At 33.8% G+C, this 21,491-nt stretch overlaps 11 protein-coding genes across 11 annotated transcripts; 5 read left to right on the forward strand and 6 right to left on the reverse strand.

The window, feature by feature from the left end:
* Positions 1-395: 395 nt before the first annotated feature.
* YPP1 (Ypp1p) lies at positions 396-2,768 on the forward strand (the record flags this gene model as incomplete). The annotated part of the gene is made up of 1 exon (XM_003683939.1): positions 396-2,768. The coding sequence occupies one exon, from the start codon at positions 396-398 to the stop codon at positions 2,766-2,768; it is 2,373 nt and encodes a 790-aa protein (XP_003683987.1).
* Positions 2,769-2,935: 167 nt separating this feature from the next.
* Positions 2,936-3,907, reverse strand: THI4 (thiamine thiazole synthase; the record flags this gene model as incomplete). Its single annotated transcript, XM_003683940.1, has 1 exon — positions 2,936-3,907. One exon carries the CDS (start codon positions 3,905-3,907, stop codon positions 2,936-2,938), a length of 972 nt encoding a protein of 323 aa, XP_003683988.1.
* Positions 3,908-5,164: 1,257 nt separating this feature from the next.
* Positions 5,165-7,447, forward strand: PMT6 (dolichyl-phosphate-mannose-protein mannosyltransferase PMT6; the record flags this gene model as incomplete). The annotated part of the gene is made up of 1 exon (XM_003683941.1): positions 5,165-7,447. The coding sequence occupies one exon, from the start codon at positions 5,165-5,167 to the stop codon at positions 7,445-7,447; it is 2,283 nt and encodes a 760-aa protein (XP_003683989.1).
* Positions 7,448-7,515: 68 nt separating this feature from the next.
* Positions 7,516-9,894, reverse strand: ELP2 (Elongator subunit ELP2; the record flags this gene model as incomplete). Its single annotated transcript, XM_003683942.1, has 1 exon — positions 7,516-9,894. The coding sequence occupies one exon, from the start codon at positions 9,892-9,894 to the stop codon at positions 7,516-7,518; it is 2,379 nt and encodes a 792-aa protein (XP_003683990.1).
* Positions 9,895-10,536: 642 nt separating this feature from the next.
* ILV3 (dihydroxy-acid dehydratase ILV3) lies at positions 10,537-12,306 on the reverse strand (the record flags this gene model as incomplete). The annotated part of the gene is made up of 1 exon (XM_003683943.1): positions 10,537-12,306. The coding sequence occupies one exon, from the start codon at positions 12,304-12,306 to the stop codon at positions 10,537-10,539; it is 1,770 nt and encodes a 589-aa protein (XP_003683991.1).
* A 651-nt stretch (positions 12,307-12,957) lies between these two features.
* Positions 12,958-13,431, forward strand: YCH1 (phosphatase YCH1; the record flags this gene model as incomplete). The annotated part of the gene is made up of 1 exon (XM_003683944.1): positions 12,958-13,431. The coding sequence occupies one exon, from the start codon at positions 12,958-12,960 to the stop codon at positions 13,429-13,431; it is 474 nt and encodes a 157-aa protein (XP_003683992.1).
* A 585-nt stretch (positions 13,432-14,016) lies between these two features.
* On the forward strand, positions 14,017-16,863 carry ADE3 (trifunctional formate-tetrahydrofolate ligase/methenyltetrahydrofolate cyclohydrolase/methylenetetrahydrofolate dehydrogenase ADE3; the record flags this gene model as incomplete). Its single annotated transcript, XM_003683945.1, has 1 exon — positions 14,017-16,863. The coding sequence occupies one exon, from the start codon at positions 14,017-14,019 to the stop codon at positions 16,861-16,863; it is 2,847 nt and encodes a 948-aa protein (XP_003683993.1).
* Positions 16,864-17,040: 177 nt separating this feature from the next.
* TES1 (palmitoyl-CoA hydrolase) lies at positions 17,041-18,027 on the reverse strand (the record flags this gene model as incomplete). Its single annotated transcript, XM_003683946.1, has 1 exon — positions 17,041-18,027. One exon carries the CDS (start codon positions 18,025-18,027, stop codon positions 17,041-17,043), a length of 987 nt encoding a protein of 328 aa, XP_003683994.1.
* A 492-nt stretch (positions 18,028-18,519) lies between these two features.
* Positions 18,520-19,440, forward strand: TDA10 (putative ATP-dependent kinase; the record flags this gene model as incomplete). The annotated part of the gene is made up of 1 exon (XM_003683947.1): positions 18,520-19,440. The coding sequence occupies one exon, from the start codon at positions 18,520-18,522 to the stop codon at positions 19,438-19,440; it is 921 nt and encodes a 306-aa protein (XP_003683995.1).
* A 95-nt stretch (positions 19,441-19,535) lies between these two features.
* Positions 19,536-20,441, reverse strand: REC107 (Rec107p; the record flags this gene model as incomplete). Its single annotated transcript, XM_003683948.1, has 1 exon — positions 19,536-20,441. One exon carries the CDS (start codon positions 20,439-20,441, stop codon positions 19,536-19,538), a length of 906 nt encoding a protein of 301 aa, XP_003683996.1.
* Positions 20,442-20,731: 290 nt separating this feature from the next.
* Positions 20,732-21,490, reverse strand: MDE1 (methylthioribulose 1-phosphate dehydratase MDE1; the record flags this gene model as incomplete). The annotated part of the gene is made up of 1 exon (XM_003683949.1): positions 20,732-21,490. The coding sequence occupies one exon, from the start codon at positions 21,488-21,490 to the stop codon at positions 20,732-20,734; it is 759 nt and encodes a 252-aa protein (XP_003683997.1).
* Position 21,491: the final 1 nt, after the last annotated feature.

Genomic DNA, 21,491 nt, shown 5'->3' on the forward strand with positions numbered 1-21,491 from the left:
TATGTAGGCGGTATGGCAAGTACGTGACCGTAATCAGTAGATCACGTGATAACCTTAGTGATGAGAGAGTTAACAATATTATCTGATATTCAATATTTATATACTACTTCACAACAGCAAGGCTAAAAAAATATGAAAAACTAATCAAAAGTTTAACATTAATTTTATACATACATTTACCTGAATAAATGTTAGATGGAATTTGAATTTCAATCAATTCTTTAAAGGATTCTAATTTTGTTATCAATTTGAAAAGTAGATTTATACTTCCCATTAAGAAGAGACTATTTCAATCACAGCTTTACTTACTTTTGACATCAATTTATGGAGAGAGAAAGAGGGTGTATAAAAATTTATAGAGAGATACCTAAAGATAAAGCAATTAATTAATAAGAATGATCTCTATTGCTCAAACTTTATCATCCAGGTTAATTGGAGCTAACGTGTTCTGCTCTGCGGATGAAAATTTAAATAAGGTTCTTACATTACAATTTCGTGTTCATTATCATGTTTTTGGATTAACTACCACTAAAGCCATCGGTAATAATATTGAAGTAGCAGACATTCAGCCAAAGAATGCTAATGTTTTATTGAGTGATTGTGAAAAGCTTTTGAGCAAAATTAAATCTAGCGAACCAACAAGAGATTTATTACAAAAAATATTATTCAATTGTATGGGTATGATTTCATTTCATACCAAAGATATCCAAAAGTCGAAGAATTTCTTCCAAAAATCCAATTCTATTAAGATCAATGCTGAAGATCAAAAAAAATTTGAAACTTATCTAAAGTTAGAAAGCTTATACTATGGAAGCAAAATAAATAATAATAACTTACAGTTATACTATGATAATTTATTGCCTGTTCTGAACAACCGAATTCCAAGTGAATCAAATGGGCTAACTATGCATGTGCTCCAATTAATTTTGGAACAATTGAAATCTAATACAAACGATGATATCAAAACTTTTTTTTCATTGTTTAAGTCAGATTCTCCCGTTTCTTCTGGTTTGTTACCACTTATTGTATGCTATATTTATAGAACCAATAAAAATATAAAATTAGATGAATTTTTCCTATCAATTGGTAACGACATAATTTCAAAGGCAAAATTTCCAAGTGCTGAAGAACAAAATAATGAAGAACTCGAACAATTTTTGGTGTTTTTAGATCTATACTTCAGAGATGAATACACCAAGTCTGTTTCAAATAAGTGGAAACAATTCCTAATTTCATCCATTGCATCAACATTTCAAAGCATATCAGTTGCAAGAGCAGCTCTTGTATATTTCGGTAAATTTGGTGAATCAGAAAATGACATGAAAGAGTCAATACTAAACTTTGTAAACTATACAAAGTATAGTAATAAAGAAGCAGAATTACAAGAGGAGGATAATATTGAGGAATATAGAGATATAATTTCTTTAATTGATGCATATGCTTATACATTAAAGATAGCTCACGATGAATCTACTAATATTGAAAATCTTTATGACTTTGACGATACATCAATTGCTTTGTCGAATTTACTAAAAACAGTTTATGAGCAAAATAATTTTAATTTTATAGATAATAATGACGCATCTGACTGGAAAAAACTATCTTTAAAGTTAAACTTACCTGGTAATGTCAAGTTTGTTTTATTCAATGCTTGGAAAACACTTTATGAAATAAGACAAAATAAACTGGAATACTTGACATCTAACAATTTATCAATATATTTGGCAAATTCCATTTGTTTAGTTAACGATTTAGAGCAAACATTGCTTCCAGAATTGGAGTTTTTGTATGCATATAATCTCGCACAACAAAGACAGTTGGAACCTGCAACATCCTTTTTAAAGTCTGTTACTTTGGAGAAGTTCCCAGAACACTATAAATCATGGCATTTGTTGGCTTTATGCGATTCCGCTGTCAACGAAGATAAAGAAACTGCATTTAAAATTGTTTGTTCAGTATTGGAAGCGATGAAATTAAGCCTGGAACAGAATAAATTGACTCCTAGTGACAGGTGGCAATATATCCATTTACAATTAACTCAATTGAGTATTGTTGAAGATAACTTCGGTACTTCAGAAGCTCTTGATCTGTTGCCCGAAGTATTAGAGCTTTACTCTACATTATTCCCAGAAGGATCTGAAGATTCGTTCAATTTAGGGACTGAAGTTTCTCAATCTAAGGAATATTTACTTCAAACAATCTGGAATTTTGCTGCTAATATGTACATGAATATCAATGAAGAATTTTTGGAGCAAGCTGATGATGCCATTACCGAAGCAGTGAATGTAAGTAAGAAATTCAAAAATTTAAACTGTAATATTACAAAAGGTAACCTTTTCTTAACTCAAGAAGCCCCAAACAAGGCTCTAAAAGAGTTTGAATATGTTTTACATTACGATAAATATAATTTGGAAGCTTTATTAGGATTAGCTGAAATAGTACTAGATTCCGGCAAAAATGAAAAAACATCTAATTCGCCAGATGAATATTATACATTAGTACCACAAAATAATATGAAACAAAGAACCTATTCTAACAATATTTTTGCCAACGAAAAAGATCAATTAGCAACAATTGCTAGGTTAAAATATTTGCTGGAATACGCGACAAGTCATAAAGTGGAAGCTTATTACTCTGCAGAAATATGGTGGTACCTATCTTTAATATATGAAAAGTACCAAGATAAACGTTACAAGTCATCTATAATGAATTGTATTAGATTTAAAGAAGCTACGCCAATTCGTAGTTTTAAATTCTGTAACTACTAAATTTTGTTAATATTTCTATATTGAATATATAAAATATGTCATAACCAATGAAACATAAAATTAAAGTGTTAAGTAATAAATTGCGTATATATTCACATACACATTTGATAATATTTAGGTTTCCATTATATAAATCATAGAAATAGTTAAAGTGAAGCGGCAAGAAGCTAAGCAAAGTGCTTTAAAATTTCTTCAGCAGCTTTAACACCTGAAACAACCATGGCACCGAATGTTGGACCCATTCTGTTACAGCCAGCTAATTCAGCAACTTCCATACCAGCAAAGTATATTGATTCAACACCAGCATAAGAACCGGAATTCTTAACAACACCAGCTTCAGCTCTGTTCATGTCAAGACCCTTCATACCGACTAAGTTATTAGAGTTATCAATTGAGACAATCCTCTTGGCTGAGAAGGCACCAAATGGACCATCATGACCAGTAGTGGATAAAATAACACCATGTTTTTGGGAATGATCACGAGTACCGTCTTGTTTGTAACCGGCTAATTCAATGACATTTGGATCCATACAACTTTGAGTATCGTGGTTCATTGTAACCAAAGTCCAGTTGGTAACAACACCGGCAACTGTAACTGAATCACCACCCTTTGATGATGGTCTAGTAATCAAATCTTCAACAGCAGTGGCATTGAATAACTTAACATTTGGAAATTGTAAAACTTTAGAAATCATTGTGGAAGTAAATAAGGCAGCATGTTTAACAACAACGTAGTCACCTTCATCCTCATATGGAATACCAACTTCCTTTAAAAACAAGTCAGTTGGCTTTCTCATAACCATTGCACTGAATAATTGACCAGAGACCCAACCACCACCTCCACAGGCTAAGGCACTTTCAACTAAGACAATTTTTAAATCAGGCCTATTCTTGGCAATGACATAGGCTGCAGATAAACCAGAAGAACCACAACCGACGATTATAACATCAGCGACAGCGTATTTATCCATATCTGCGAAGTAACGAGAGGTCATGGCACGGGAAACAGTGGACTCAGTAATTGGAGCAAATTTAAAATCAGACCAGTCATCAGTCTTGACTATGTCAGACAAAGCATGACAGATTGGTCCACTAGAGACCTGCAATTGAGGTTGAGTTTCAGTTTGAGTTGAAGACATTTTCTATTCTGTTAATAAAATTTAGTGTTTTAGGATCCAAGTTATTGGTTGATGATACTTTCTATAAGTTTTTAATTTGCAAATACAGATATGATAATTGATGAAACTAAAATTCAATTTGAAAACTTGAAAATATGGTCTCAATTTATACGTTTTTTCCCATTCAATTGTCCAATGTTTAACATCATCAATTCAATTATTGACCATAATGTGTTTCACTAAATTATTGCATTCAAATATAGACATTATATCAGCATATTTAAATCAACTGTTTTAGATCCCGGTTATTGCATAATCTATACTGTGCATGAGCGAGAATGAGAGTAAAATCCTTTAAAAAGCAAACAATCGTTATCAGTTTAACCGTTATTAAAAATAAAGTGCTACCTTAATTTAAAATCAATAGACATAATATTATATTTTATTTACTGACACCTTTTAGTTGAATATTTTTCAGATGCTTATTACTGACATTATTCGCAATGTCTATTACTGATATTTCTCGGCCGAAAGATTTCTGATGCAAAGTGGAAGCAACCTCATCTCATTTCATTTCGACATGCTTAACCTTGTCGTTAACTATGGATCTATAAGCATATCAGAAGCAAAAATGTGTTATATCATTGGAAAAAAACCTTAAAGATAGCATTGTTCGCAATTGAATTGAATATTTTTTGTTCCAAGGAAGGTATAATTTAGTGCCTGACCTTTTTATCAAGTTACTATCTAGTGCCAAAGCATATTGTGCTAGCAGAAATTCAAGCATTTCAATTTTATGCATATTTAGAGAGTAAACTGTTTTCATAGATATTTTGGTCTTTCAAAGGAATAATACATGTAACCATCTAAATAATTTTTGTATATTTTTGCGTCATTTAGAATAGGATTCACTATGTGATTCTCTTTAGTTCAAAAAAAAATCAATTGATAGGGATTAAATCAAGTATCGTTTTATTTAATTCGATTCACGATAACTACAAACTATACAATTTAATTACAATAATCAATTATAAATATGCTAATTTTACTACTTTCTAATTGGAAAATAGCCTTCAGAGTACTAACCGAGCAACAATTAAATTGTAAAAATTAAAGCTAATGGAAAATGAAGGCTGTGATAATTTAATTAAAACAATTGATTTAAAATTATAGACAAAAGTTACAATCATCTTTATATATGCATATACCTGAATCATGTAGGATACGTTCTTTCAAACTGATAACATCAAACTTTTATTTCGTCTCTTAATAGTTACTATGGAGTCTACAACTTCAGGTTTTGATGAACATCAGAATCTTTCAGACCTGTCGAAAAGAAATAATAAAGATAATGTTCAAGAGGATGTGGTAGATCAAATTGACGATAACAAAACCCAAATAAATGAGAAAAAGAACGTTTGTGCTAAAAATCACCTTGGATTTGGCAATATACTGGTAAAAATCGAACCAATTCTTGGTCCTCTTCTTATTACAATATTATCCTTTGTAGTAAGATTTTATAAAATTGATAGAAACAAGAATGTCGTTTGGGATGAAGCTCATTTTGGTAAATTTGGCTCATATTATATCAAACATGAATTTTATCATGATGTACATCCACCTTTAGGTAAAATGTTAATCGCATTAAGTGAATGGCTAGCAGGATTTGATGGTGATTTTGATTTTGAATCAAATACAGCTTATCCTGCTGGCGTAGATTTTAAGTTTATGAGACAATTCAATGCAACATTTGGTGCATTATGTGCACCAGTCACTTATTACACTGCCAAATGGATGGGTTTTAATATTTTAACTGTTTATTTGGTATCCATTATGGTGACTTTAGAACTGTCATATATTGCGTTATCAAAGTTTATTTTATTAGATTCAATGTTACTATTTTTTACTATGACAACTTTTTCTTGTATGGTTAAAATTTATAATTTGAGAAACAAACCATTCACACCACAATGGTCCATATGGATGCTTTTAACTGGTATTAACATTGGATGCGTATGCTCAGTGAAATGGGTAGGTTTATTTATAACTGTTATTGTTGGGTTATACACAATCGTGGAACTATGGGCTCTCTCATGTGATGCTACGTTATCAAGAAAGAAATATTACAAACATTGGTTGATCAGAATAATTGATTTAATAATAATACCATTTTTAGTTTATATGAATTGTTTCAAAGTTCATTTCTCATTACTGTATAAGTCAGGAACGGGTGATGCATCAACAAATACATTATTTCAAGTCAATCTCGAAGGGACACAGATTGAAAACAGTCCAAGAACAGTTATGTTTGGCTCCGATGTCACAATTCGTTCTCATGGTTTAAGCCCAAACCTGTTACATTCTCACATTCAAACTTATCCGGTAGGATCATTACAGAATCAAATTACTGGTTATGGGTTTTCTGACGAAAATAATAAATGGACTTTTAAATTTGCTAGAGAAGATGGTATATTCTTTGATTCTAACAATAAAACTGTAAATGGAGAACTAATAGCTGTAAAGGATGGTGACACTGTCAGATTAAATCATAAAAGTACTATGAGAAATTTACACTCGCACTATGTGGCTTCTCATGTATCACAAGGTAATTTTGAAGTCTCTGGTTATGGAACTGACGAGGGGGGTGATGCAAAAGACAATTGGATCATCGAGATCGTTCAACAATTAAAATCAAACAATCCTGACTTTCATCAAGAAGATTCAGAAAATATACATCCAGTTTCCACTTTTTTTAGACTGAGACATCAAGAATTAGGTTGTTATTTAGCCTCTACAGGATTTTCGTATCCAGGTTGGGGTTTTAAGCAATCCGAAATTGTTTGCAAGAACTCTTGGTCTAAGCGTGACAAATCGACATGGTGGAATGTGGAAGATCATTGGAATGATATGCTGGAAATTGAAGATGACTATGTTCCACCAAAATCTAAATTTTGGACTGATTTTATTCTAATTAATTTTGCTATGGCTGCATCAAACAATGCTCTAATTCCCGATGATGATAAATACGATAATTTGGCATCAGAACCTTGGGAATGGCCAACATTACATATTGGGTTACGTATGTGCACTTGGGCTCATGATGTATACAGATACTATTTAATTGGATCTCCATTCAATACATGGCTTTCAACAGCTTCACTTTTTGTTTGCATAATAATTTTGGCATATACATTATATGAATGGAGAAGACAAAAGATTCATCTAAATGAAAACAACATATGGAAGCTATCCATACAATTTGTTTTCCCTTTTATTGCATGGGTCACTCATTTTGTGCCATTTCTGATAATGGGAAGAGTTACATATGTTCATCATTATTTACCTGCACTTTATTTTTCTATGTTAGTGTTTGCATCCACAGTCGACTATTTGTTGAGCGGTAGTAAAACATACATCAAATATCCATCTTATCTAATATTATTTGGTAGTTGTATCTACATTTACATCATATTTGCTCCACTTTGTCAAGGTATGACTGGATTTAATAATGAAGACTTGAAAAAGATCTCATGGTTATCATCTTGGGATTTCAATTTCTAAAAGATATTACATAATTTTTAAATGAATACTCATATCTGCTTAGTTAATTACATATATCAACATCTTAATTAATTAAATAAGTCAAAAGAATATACACGCACTGAATGATCAACGCTAGCAGAAGCTAACAGACTTTTATTATTTAGTGAAGAAGAAGACCATCTTAAACGGTTTATTCTATCACCTGGAGTAATTTTATTTTCAAGTTTCAAAATTTCAACAAAACCTTCTAAACCATAGGAATACAAGAAAATGTCACCATTTTCCAAACCTGCTGCAATAAATATTTTACTATCAACAACCCTTTGATGTACTGCTACTGCAGTAACCGCAGTTTCAAATTTTTGTGAATTGATTAACTCATAATCATCATTTTTGAAATCCCATATTTTAATTGTTTTGTCTCTGGAACATGTAATAAAAGAATTTCCAAATTCCTTTGGAACCCAAACACAGTCCCAAATAATCCTAGTGTGTGGTTTCTCTTTCTCATATTTCAAGGTGAATTCATTATTTTCTAAATTTCTTTCCCATACAGCAAGTTTTCTATCTCTACTAACACTTAATAAATACTTACAGTCATGAGAAAATTGCAATCTTGTAATAGTTAAATCATGAAATGATAGAGGCGGTTTAATCTCTAACCATGTGTTTGCATCAAACATACGAATAACAGCATGTTGTCTATTATTAGATCTACATGAAGAGGCAATCAATTGCTGATCTGAAGAGACTGCAACACTAGTAATTTCGTAACCATGGCCGTATAATTTCTCAATTTCCGGCCATAGTAAATGTCTTTGTAACTGATCTTCTAGTGGGGGTGTGACTAGGGCTGAAACTAGATCATATGATATATTTTTATTGTCATTAGTTTCTCTTTCATTATTATCTTGTTCTTCATTTTCGTCAAGATTGTCATCTGTTGTAGCCTTGTTAGATAACCCTAAAGCTGGAATAGATGCAGCTTCAGGCATATTAGATTCTGACGTAAATTTGATATCCACAAATTTCGTAATAATATCCGATACACCCTTTGGTAAGTCAAATGATCTTAGAATTTTTTCATCACCGCCGCTGACAAATCTAGTTTCAGAGATAGGTTCAACACAAACCATATCATAACCATGAATTTGTGGTCTTGAAAATTCATGCCATGTTTTTACTTTTCTTTCAACATTATTGTTATCCAACTTCCATGGAGCAAACAATCTTGTTGTTTGATCAAGAGATGTAGCAAGTAAATAATCACCGTTTGAAGACCAAGAAAGATCCGTAGCTTCCATTGCAGGTCCAGATATACCAAGTGAGGGATGCCAAAAAGTTCTATCTTTGGTTTCCCATACTCTCCATGAACCTGTTTTACCGTTGGTTAATATATAGTCGACGTCATTGTTAGAGAACCAAACACATGACCAAAAACCACCTGTTGATCCTGTAGCAGTCGATGCACCCTTTGAGGATATTTCACCTAATCTAGAGGCACAAACCCAAATACCAGATGCCTCATCAGGAGCCCAGACCATTATGGAGGTATCTGCTGTTGCTGCTAATAATTCTAAACGAGATTCATGCCATTGTAAGGAAGAAATCCAATCATCATGGCCCATTATTAATGCTTCAAAATTTATCGCAACTTTTAGATTTTGATCGTACTGGAATTTATATTGTTTATTACTCAATAATGTTAATTTTGTTTGATCTTCATCGTAATTATCTATTAAATCATTTGTTCTTATTCTCCAAACTCTTATGTATCTATCTTGAGAACCTGATGCTAAGAAGTAGTCGCCTGGAGTTTCCTGATAACGGAATGCTAAAGATTTTACCCAATCTTCATGGCCTTCTAATTTGGCAACTTGATGACAATTCAAGATTATATCATTCTCCAGGGAAAAAGAATGCACAAATATATGTACAGAAGTACCGCCTAAAGCCAATAAATATTTATTCGCAGATATATTAGATAGTGCCAAAGTTAATGGATAAACCCCCTTTTGAACATCTAAATTATATCCAAATTTAAAATGTTCGTTGCCGTTGGTGTAATTTGAATTTCTAACCCAAATCGACACAGAGCCATCTGCACAACCGATAGCAATCAAATTATCCAATACCGATAACGTAACTATTGTACTATTATGTTCTGTAATAGTTTGTACACATTCAACATCGTTGTTATCCAAAAACTTCCAAATCTTGACATGGAAATCTTCGGAAGCAGATACCAGGTATTCCGAGTTTGGAATAAATTTAACGCATGTAACCTCTGAACAATGTCCCTTTAATGTACAATGTACACCATTAAACTCTGGATTTGTTGGATTCCATAAAGCAATATGATTACCTGCACCGAATGCTAATGTTTGCTTTTTCTTATTGTAATCGCTAACTTGAGTTTGTTTGTTGGCTCCCACAAAAATAGCCTCAGAATTTACAGAAACCATTTTTATAAATTTAGGTACTATTGAGTTTACTTTAGTTATTGTAGCTACTATTGCATTGCCATGTTGCTTGAGGTATTTACTGTTACAGTTTACCTTTAAAATATGATTTGGCAGTTGAAACTGTATCCAGATGTTTCAATCTTAGCTCATCGCAAAATTTTTTTAGCGTTGGATCACGTGTAAATATTTAAACCACCACCAGGGGCCTGTCGCTAACTCGAATGTGTCAGTAAAGTTTCACGACTCTATTTTAATTTATTATAATTAAGGTAATTTTCTAAAGCGTTCATTCAGTTGATAAAACATCAGGATTTGAAATATATCGTGTCCATTCAAAGGACTCTCATTACTATATATATCAATAGATACTTAGCTATTTAAGTGGAATATTTTCTATAAAATATATACAATGTTTGGGATAATAAATAATAAAAATGAATTGATAATCATTTATGGAAGATTAGAGTTATGTTCTCATCTTCTTTCTAGTTTTTTAGTTGATATGAATATTCAATATTCGAAATCAATTTTTACATTAACGTTTTTGGTTCGGAAGTTTTTCTTCTTTGTTTAATTATCACCTAAAAAAGTAAGTATTTTTTGGTTTTAAACGACTTTTCTATTAGATGTTCACACCATCAATTACTCATCAGCATCTAAAACACAACCTAGAGAGGCATTAGATACTAACTTACGGTATTTTGATAAAGTACCTCTATTATAACGAGGAGTTGGAGCAACCCATTTAGATTTACGTTCTGCCATTTCTGCGTCACTTACTAATAAGTCAATCTTATTATTGTCAGCATCAATCACAATTTGATCACCATCTTTAACTAAACCAATTGGACCACCTTGTGCTGCTTCTGGAACAATGTGACCAATTAAGAAACCGTGAGATCCACCTGAAAATCTACCATCAGTTAATAGAGCAACATCTTTACCTAAACCATAACCCATTAAAGCAGATGATGGTTTTAACATTTCTGGCATACCTGGTGCACCCTTTGGACCTTCATTTCTAATGACAACAACAGTTTTTTCACCCTTTTTGATTTCTCCTTTTTCTAAAGCATGAATAAAGTCATTTTCTTCTTCAAAAACTCTAGCTGTACCTTTGAAATAGGTACCTTCTTTACCAGTAATTTTACCAACAGAGCCGCCTGGGGCCAAAGAGCCGTATAGGATTTGTAAATGACCAGTTTTTTTGATTGGATTTGAGATTGGTCTGATGACGGTTTGACCTTCAGTTAAATGTTGTGCTTTCTTTGCTCTTTCAGCTAAAGTATCACCAGTAACAGTTAATGTGTCACCGTGCATAAAGCCATTTTCGTACAAGAATTTAATAACAGCCTGAGTACCACCGACCTTGATCAAATCAGCCATAACATGCTTACCAGAAGGTTTAAAGTCACCTAACAATGGAGTTTTGTCACTGATTCTTTGGAAATCATCTGGAGTAATTTTAACACCAGCAGAGTGGGCAATAGCAACCACATGCAAAACAGCATTAGTGGAACCTCCTGTTGCGATTGCATATGTAATAGCGTTCTCAAAGGCCTCCTTTGTGAATATATCTCTTGGTCTAATGTTCAGTTCCATAGTATTTTTAATAGCTTCACCAATACTATCACATTCGGTCAACTTTTCCTTTGAGACAGCTGGGAAAGCCGAGGAATTTGGTAATGTGATACCCAAAACTTCTGCAATGGAACCCATTGTGTTTGCAGTGTACATACCACCACAAGAACCTGGACCAGGACAAGCATGTTCCACAACATCAGATCTTTCTTTTTCAGTGTAATTTTTTGAAATATATTCACCATAAGACTGGAAAGCAGAAACTAAATCAATATCTTCTGGAAGTTTCGGAGAGCCACAGGTTGGATGACCTGGCATGATAGTACCACCATAAACCAAAATCGAAGGTCTGTTGTGTCTACCCATAGCCATCATGACACCTGGCATATTCTTGTCACATGCTGGAATGGCAATATTAGCATCGTAATGTTGAGCCATCATAATTGTTTCAAATGAATCAGCAATGATTTCTCTACTCTGTAAAGAATACTTCATACCTGCAGTACCCATTGAAATACCATCAGAGACACCGATGGAATTGAATTGCATAGCCTTCAAGCCTGATTTCTCCACTGCTTTAGAACACCTGTCATTCAAGTCCATGAGATGCATATTGCATGGATTACCAGACCACCAACAAGAACCAACACCAACTTGTGGTTTCGATAGATCACCGTTTTTAAAACCAGTAGCATAAAGCATAGCCTGGGAAGCACCTTGATCCTTAGGCTCGGTGATCACGTACGAGTATCTATTCAATTTCTTTGCATCACTAAGCAGTTTGGAAGTATTGAAACTTCTAGCAGATGCCAACCTTTTCAACATAGTCATTATTACTTGTATGCTTTGACAACGTCTTTAACGAACTTTCAAGTAAGCACAATTGAGTTTAGATACCAAGAACTTCGAAACAGGAACATACTTTTTTACACACACTCTTATATACATATATATAGAGACACAAATATACGTCCATAGCAACCTGAATTAGATGGTTTAACATGAGTCAAGGGTTTCGTAAAGCTGATTTGTTTAATAGAATGAGTAATCATTGCAATTGAATATTTCAGTAAAAAGCCTTGGCTTATTCTCCTTTTGGGTTAAATATAGTCCTGACAGAACCCTCTGTCTAGCCGGGACGGTCGCGATAGGCTCACAAGAGAAGAACCCTGCCTAGCGCTTTCTTCAAACGTAGACCGACTGTCCCTTTGCCGGCTGCCTGTAGGCAGAGAAGAACTAAGACGCCGCTGAGAATTCCCTTTGGAAAAATAGGCGGGCCTGCGACGGACTTTAGAGATGGATTCTGAGAAGCAGCTACTGTTGTTAATCTACGTTGCCAGAGAGAGAGAGAGAGAGAGACACTCACAACACAGGTAAGAACGGTTTGTAAGTGATGGCTGCTTAGAAGTTATCTATAAAGAAAGCATGTGTGAGTTAGTGAAATTGCAACAAAAGTACTGTCACGCTTGGTAACAAAGAAAGATGCAACGGAACGTTTCTAATATCAAGTACATCGAACCCAGTGTGTTACATCAATGGATAACGCAGAATGGACAGAAAACGCAACTAGGTCAAAAGTTTCAAGTGATAGATGCTCGTGGATCCGACTACATTGGAGGTCACATCAAAGGTTGCTGGAATTACCCTTATAGCAAGTTGAAACATTACGAAGAAGGTGAAGCTCTAATGGATGAAATGTTCCACAAGCTAGAAACCTCCAGAAGGGACGTCACCGTAGAGACTGATAACAATATAATGAATGTTGTGTTCCATTGTGCACAATCACAACAAAGAGGACCTGCTGCGGCGATGAAGTTCCTGCGCTACCTTCCGGATGACAAGCTGTCTGTATATAACATTTTGATCCTAAGAGGTGGTTTCAACCTGTGGCAAGACCTCTATGGAACAGATACCAATGTTACTGCCGATTACGAGCCTGATCTATGGTCCTGGTAAATGATTAGGCGATGCACACACGCTCATATAAGCAATTTTTTCTACACAGAGTGCAACTGAAATTCAATTACTAGCAAGTCCTACCATCCACAAGACTAGTTATATCTGATATACCTGTTGTTGTTGTTGTTCATGATGAGCTGGGATGAGGCGTTGTCTTCCCTCTCTCTTCACCAAAAGAGAGTCACAATTCTTTCTTTCTGGTCACGTGCAAATCGCTAATAACACGTGATTTTCTTTTTTAGGAAAGTTGACTCTGTTTAGTCTACACCGCCATCTCAGCGGTGTGTGCGTGTGCGTGCCCGTTTTTAACGCGAAATGGTACACGATGTCACGGGTGCGCACCTAAAATGGCGTTAATGCGGGAGGAACTCAATTCCTTAAATTTTAGAAAGGGCTAAGCGGTAAAAATAAAATAAAATCTATATACTCTATAAAGTATAAAGTATATAAATAGTGTAATAATGACTCTCAAACAAAAGAACATAATAAATCAGCAACAGAAAACGTAGACTGTTGAATTGGTTGCTATATATCCACACGTATATATAGGATCACTGTGAAAGAAAGAAGCCAGATACGACAATGACTGGTCAGATTATTGACGGTAAAAATATTGCTGCCGAAGTGCGTGGCGAAATTAGGGAGCAGATTACCAAGATCCAGGGTGAGAATCCTGCATTTAAGGCGCTGTTGGCTATTATTCAGGTCTCTGACCGTAAGGACTCATTGACATATGTTAGAATGAAATTGAAAGCTGCTGAAGAGGTCGGTATTGCTACGGAGTACTTGCATTTCAGCGAGAGTACCACGCAGGAGGAAGTGTTGCAGAGCATCGATCGTTTGAACGAAGATCCAGAGGTTAATGGTATTATTATCCAACTGCCATTGCCAAAGGGATTCGATGAAGATTTGTTCACATCTAGGGTCAAGCCAGAAAAGGATGTTGACGGTTTTGGCAATTATAATATAGGGGAATTGAACAAGAGAAATGGGAATCCATATTTCTTGCCTTGTACTCCAAAGGGGATCATCGAGTTGTTGAAGAGATCTAATGTAAACATCTCGGGGACAAAGTCTTTGGTTATAGGTAGATCTGACATCGTCGGCTCTCCTATTGCTGCACTATTGAAGGCTGAAGATTCTACAGTGACCATTGCCCACTCAAAGACAAAAGATATTCAACAATGTTTTAAGGATGTTGGGATAGTCGTTGTGGCAATTGGTAGACCAGAATTTGTAAAAGGTGAATGGTTCAAGGACGCAAGTCCTGATTGTGTTGTTATCGATGTCGGTACCAATTTTGTAGACGACTCTACTAAGAAAGTAGGATTTAGATATGTCGGAGACGTTGAATTTCACGAGTCGATAAAACACGTCAAATTGATTACTCCAGTCCCAGGCGGTGTTGGTCCAATGACTGTCGCAATGTTATTACAAAACACTTTATTATCAGCGCAAAGAGTTGAAAAATTGAATGGTAAATTAAGACCATTTAAAGCATTACCTTTGCAAAAAGTTAAACCTGTTCCTTCTGATATTGAAATTTCAAAAAACCAAAAACCAAAGAAAATTATAGATGTTGCCTATGAAGCTGGTATTTTACCTTCTGAATTAGAACCTTACGGCTCAACAAAAGCTAAGGTTAGTTTAAAGATTTTAGATCGTTTAAAGGATAAAGAGAATGGTAAATATATTTTAGTCACTGGTATAACACCTACTCCATTAGGTGAAGGTAAATCTACCACTACAGTAGGCTTGGCACAGGCGTTGGGTGCCCATTTGAATAAAACTGTCTTTGCTAATGTTCGTCAACCATCTATGGGTCCAACCTTTGGTATCAAAGGTGGCGCAGCTGGTGGTGGTTATTCACAAGTCATTCCAATGGATGATTTCAATTTACATGTTACTGGTGATATCCACGCTATTTCAATGGCTAATAACTTGTTAGCCGCTGCAATTGATACAAGAATGTTCCATGAGTCCACTCAAAAAGATGGTCCTCTTTATAAGCGCTTAGTACCAGCCAAAAATGGTGTCAGAACTTTCACCCCTACTATGCTAAGAAGATTGAAGAAATTGGGTATTGATAAGACCAATCCGGATGACTTAACAGAGGAAGAAATAACTAATTTTGCCAGATTAAATATAGATCCAGAAACAATTACTTGGAGAAGAGTTGTCGATTGTAATGACAGATTCTTAAGAGGAATTACAGTCGGTGAAGCTCCTACTGAACGTGGCTTTACTAGAAAGACTGGGTTTGATATTTCTGTTGCTTCCGAATGTATGGCAATTTTGGCATTATCTGATTCCTTATCGGATATGAGAGAGCGTTTAGGCAGGATTGTTATCGGTACTTCTAAAGCTGGTGTTCCAATCACATGTGAAGATATAGGATGTGCTGGTGCCATGACTGCTTTACTAAAAGATGCAATTAAACCAAATATTATGCAAACTTTAGAAGGTACTCCTGTTTTTGTTCATGCTGGTCCATTTGCTAATATCTCGATTGGTGCTAATTCTGTATTATCTGATAAAATGGCCTTGAAATTAGCTGGTGTAGATCCATCATTACCACAGAAGACAAAGAATGAAAAGTATGGCTATGTCATTACAGAAGCTGGTTTTGATTTAACAATGGGTGGTGAAAGATTTTTGAATATTAAATGCAGAGCTTCTGGTCTAGTTCCTGATGTTGTTATTATTGTAGCAACTGTTAGAGCATTGAAGGTTCACGGTGGCGGTCCTGAAGTGAGGGCTGGTGCTCCATTACCAAGTGAATATTTAAACGAAGATACCGAATTGTTAAGAAAAGGTTGTGCTAATTTAGCTCAACATATTGAAAATGCTAGACAGTACAATTTACCAGTAGTCGTTGCAATTAACAAAATGTCTTCTGACACTGATGCGGAGCATGAAGTTATCAGAGAAGAATCTATTAAGGCTGGCGCAGTTGATGCCATTGTTTCCAACCACTGGGAAGAAGGTGGTGAAGGTGCAATTGATCTAGCAAGAGGTGTTATAAAGGCCACAGAAGAAACCAGCAACAAAGATTTTGAATTTTTATACGCTACTGACGGTTTATCAGTCGAGGATAAAATAACGACGATCGCTCAAAAGATGTATGGTGCTAAGGATGTTGAGTTTACAGACGTTGCACAAAAGAAGATTGATCTTTATTCCAAACTTGGTTTCGGCAATTTACCAATCTGCATTGCTAAAACTCAATATTCTTTATCTCATGATGCTAACTTAAAGGGTGTTCCAAAAGACTTTACATTTCCAATTAGAGATGTAAGAGCATCAATTGGTGCAGGTTATCTATACGCTTTGGCTGCTGAAATTCAAACCATCCCAGGTTTACCAACCCACTGTGGTTTCATGAATATAGAAGTCAATGAAGATGGTGAAATTGACGGCATGTTTTAAGTCATATACGCTTTAATTTTACAATGAATTTTAGAGATGACAAAAAAGGATATTACTTTATACAAAATATTGATAAATAAATTTATAGAGATGTTGATTCAGTATTAATATTTATTGAAATGTTTAACATTTCCAGGTAGAATAATCTGTATATAATTTAACCCAAATGAAAGATTCTTAAAACTTTGATCGAATAGTTTCTTCATCATCGTATATTACATAACCTTCCTGTGATACACTCGCAACTATTTCCTTTGTTTTTGCATTATAATATTCTCCTACCATTAAATGTTTATCTGACCTTGAACTAATATTACTTATTTCAAAATACGTGAAGTCGCTAATGTTAGGTATTTGATGGAAATGAATTGAATGATCCAATGAAACACTAAATTTGTGAGAAAATAATGGTAATGCATGAAATGAAGGTAATGTTAGTAAAAAATAAGCATCTGAAATATAAGCTAAAGCTATGTACGCATATCTAGGATCATTTTCTGGTGTAATTTTATCGAACTGTTCCCTAGAAAAATGTTTATTGATTTTTTCTCTGCATTTAACATAGTATCCTAGCTTATCTTTAGCTTCTTTAGAATAGAAAATACTTTTTGGGAACCTGTACTCAACAGGACCATGCTTAAAGTTCATAAGGCTTTTATTTAGGTTAGATACATCTTGAAATCTTTGTGAAGCTTTTTCATATATTTTAGCATTTGAAACTATCTTATCTTTGAACAATTTATCAGCTGGTTCAAACTTAGTTAACGAAGGCATAGAGTCAGCATCGATAGTCTTCAAATGATGCAATGAATCATGTAATCTTTTTTTTGAAAATAGAATTATTGAAGTGAATATTAACTTTTCATGTTGGTATCCCTTTACCTGTTTATGCATGAAATTTTTACCATGTCTCAAATCTTGAACATGGTATTGTATCATAACAGAAGGGTTACCACCGCTTATAAAATAACTATGAAGTGAAACTGGCGAAAAATCATCAGGGACTGTGTAAAAGGCAGCTAAAAGTGACTGACCGACTAAAGTACCTCCAAACGTACCTTTACCACCAATGGGAGCAGCAGGCAAAGATGTAGTAATAAATCTATTAGCTGAAACAGGAGCTAATTCTAAAATTTTTTCTAAAGCAACAGGTATATAAGACATTTTTAATATTAATGTTGTTAATACTCACCTATATATATGTATATACATATATTAACTATTCAATAAAAGAACTGTGAAATTTGCTGTTTCTAATAAAATGAGTCCTGATTTTCTTATTCTTATATAGAAGAAATATCTTCAAATACCATATAACAGATGAAATAAATGGAGATCATTAATTTTATTAACTTATCGTGGTACTCCAACTATTTTTAACTGCAAGATCTATCCTTGTAGTTTGTAAGTCATGGATACTTTTTCAGATAGACAGGGAGAGAGTCATTCGTTAAAATTAATCATTTACAGATCATTCTTTAAAATATCGAAAAACGCCCTTTACACTAATATTTCGGTGATAATCCAATTTGATATAAAATACTGTTTTATTAAAGAAACTTTCATAATTCGAGACTCAATGTGGATTATAATATTGAATATATTATCAGTAAACACAATATAGTTGTTGGAATAGAAGTGTATCACTCATTACAAATGCTTTCTAGAACTACTTCCTTTAGTGAACAGAAAACTACTCTGGATTATTCAATTGAATTTTTGGATACCTTCATAACATCATGGTTTTCTAAAAATGAAAAGAAACCATTGTTTCTATTCATATCTGGTCCTCAAGGCAGTGGGAAATCTTATACTGGTGTTAGAATCCACAAATACTTGAAGGATAAATATTCAAACAAGTGCAAAAATGTTCTTTATGCTTCAATAGACGACTTTTATTTGACTCATAAAGATCAACTAGAATTGGAAAAAAGTAACCCTAACATGACACTTTGGAAAGGTAGGGGTCTGCCAGGTACTCACGATATGAGTCTATTATCACAATCTATTAATGAAATTCTTGCAGGCTTTAGTGGAGCTCACAATGTGCATGTGCCCAAATATATTAATCTACCAATTTACGATAAATCTCGATTTAACGGGACAGGAGATAGATCAGAGGTAAGTAAGAGAGAAAGACTCCCTGCTGACATAGTTGTCTTTGAAGGGTGGTTCTTAGGCTTTGATCCAGTAGATACTTCTAAATTCCATAACAAAAAGGATACATTTAAAAACCTTCCAGAGATGAAATTGATCAATTCTCATTTATATGAGTATGGCGATATATTGTGGAAAAATAGAGATATTGCTTCATTAGGGATTGTGTTTGATACAGATGATGTCGTAGATAGAATACAGTCATGGAGGGTTCAACAAGAACATGAAACTAGGGCCATTTACGGCGAAGGACTAACAGACGAAGAGGTTATTAAATTTATTGATAGATATATCCCTTGCTATGATGTATATTATGATAAATTTACTCGATCAGAAAGCCTTGGATCAATCGCTACTTTAACCATCAAACTAGATTCTCAAAGAAGACCACTTTCATTAAAGACAAAAAGCTTCGATTAATTTATTGTTATAGTTATCATATCAAAATAAACATGCATCATATTTGTTTTTTACCTTTAATACTATTTAGTAGATGACAAAGCTGTTAAAACATATCACAATTCTGAAGAGTAGTTCATGTTTAACTCATCCCAAGGGATTATATTACGATTAGTTTTTGTTTCTTGTCTCTTGACAATGGCAGCTTTTGACCTTGTAATAGCTCCAATCTTTGTTGAAGGAATTTCTAACATCATGCTATTTTTGTTATAACAAACTTTCTCATATATTTCATTATTCAGCGTAGTACCTTGTAATTGTTGAATACTTGCATTTGTATCATCATTGGCTATTTTCTGTTGACTAAACATGTTTTCCAAATGCACCTGTCTATCATTTATGGATTTTAAATTAGAAGACATGTTGCCCAATATTTTATTTACGCTTTCCAATTGATTATTAAAGTTAAATATCATCCCATTCATAAAATTCAATGATTCTGTAATTTTAGTCTGGTTATCTCTAACCGGCTTAACAATACTTTTGCTATATTTTTCAATGCTATTCTTGACTATAGAATCTATATTATTATGAAGTTCGAAATCATCTGATCCTCTTGTCCTCTTTCTACTAGCCCTATTACCTTGGGTTGTGTTACTCTTTCCCAGATTATCGTTAATTGTCTTTTCTATTTTCGCTAGAATTTTTAACATTTCAGAATCTATATCTTTATCTGCTGGTGTTTGACTTTGATGCTCAATATTTTTTAGATTTTTGTTCAACTGTTCCATTACAGAATATAAACGATCTGAATTTCTTTTTAGAACAGTAGTCAACTCACCAGCTTTCTCTCTCAGGTCGACACTTTCTAATTCTAATTTACCAGCCCATTCTAGAATTTGTTGGTCAGCCTCATTAAAGACAGTCTCCTTAACTGGAGAACTGGCCAAACAATCTGTACTGATGTTTGATGAAATGTCAGTCATATTCTGAGTATTTATTAAATTCTGTGAAGTTACCATATTTTCTGGATTTGATTGTCGATACTGTTTTATAAAAAGAGGCACACCTATAACTAAAACATTAAAACAGTTACAAATGACCTTAAGTGAATGAAAATCCTTTTATATTTATATATCTATCTATTTATTATTTTTAGTACCCTCATTTTTTTATTTTGTCGGCGGCTAAATGACTTCCTAATTATTTAAAAAGAAGACATTTGAAGCAAGTACTATTTGTAAAAGATCTTTACTTGTAGAGTATTAATGTAAAAAGTTATATAATAATATCTATTTTAAATGCCCATTTTTTAATATTTTTGTTCATCCCCTATCGGACAATCTGGAGGAATTCCAAGCTGATACATCTTGATGGCAAGCTCCATTAAGTAATCGATGGCTTCATTGAATATCTTTGCTTTTTCAATAGTTGGACCCCATACAAAAATACCATGTCTTCTTACGATAAGAGCTGTGGTATGTGGATATTTTTTAAACACCTCATGGAATGAGTCTACCAATTCATTCTCATGAGCCATGTTTTCGATAATTGGGATTTTTAATGTGTCGAAATATGACAATGCAATTGATTTTCCTGTAACAGGATCAGTCTTTCCACTTGGAATAGCTTTAATATTTTCAATATTTGAAATTCTAAATTCGTCTTTGAAGATTAATGAGCAAATTACTGCATGCTGAGAATGCGTGTGAATGATAGCACCTGCATTTTTAACATTAAAACATGCTTTGAACAATGGTGTACAGTCACTGGGTTTGTAGAATTTTGGAGATCTCAAAATTTTTGAACCATCATGATTTAATACAAACAAGTCCTCCTTCTTCATTTTTTCTTTCTGGACACCAGATGGGGCAACATAAATGTGATCATACTTGGAATGTTTTATGGAAATGCCACCAGCTGTACCAGTACACCAATTATTATGATAGAACTGTTCACAAAGAGTGCATATAAGGTTAGCTGGGTGATTTGGATCATTAGATTTAATTAAGTTATCAGGATCTTGGCGAATAGCCTCTTCATTATGCAAAAAATCTTCGTTATCACTCATT

This window comes from Tetrapisispora phaffii, chromosome 1 (genome assembly GCF_000236905.1).
Source record: "Tetrapisispora phaffii CBS 4417 chromosome 1, complete genome".
In the NCBI taxonomy this organism is placed as follows: Eukaryota; Fungi; Ascomycota; class Saccharomycetes; order Saccharomycetales; family Saccharomycetaceae; genus Tetrapisispora; species Tetrapisispora phaffii.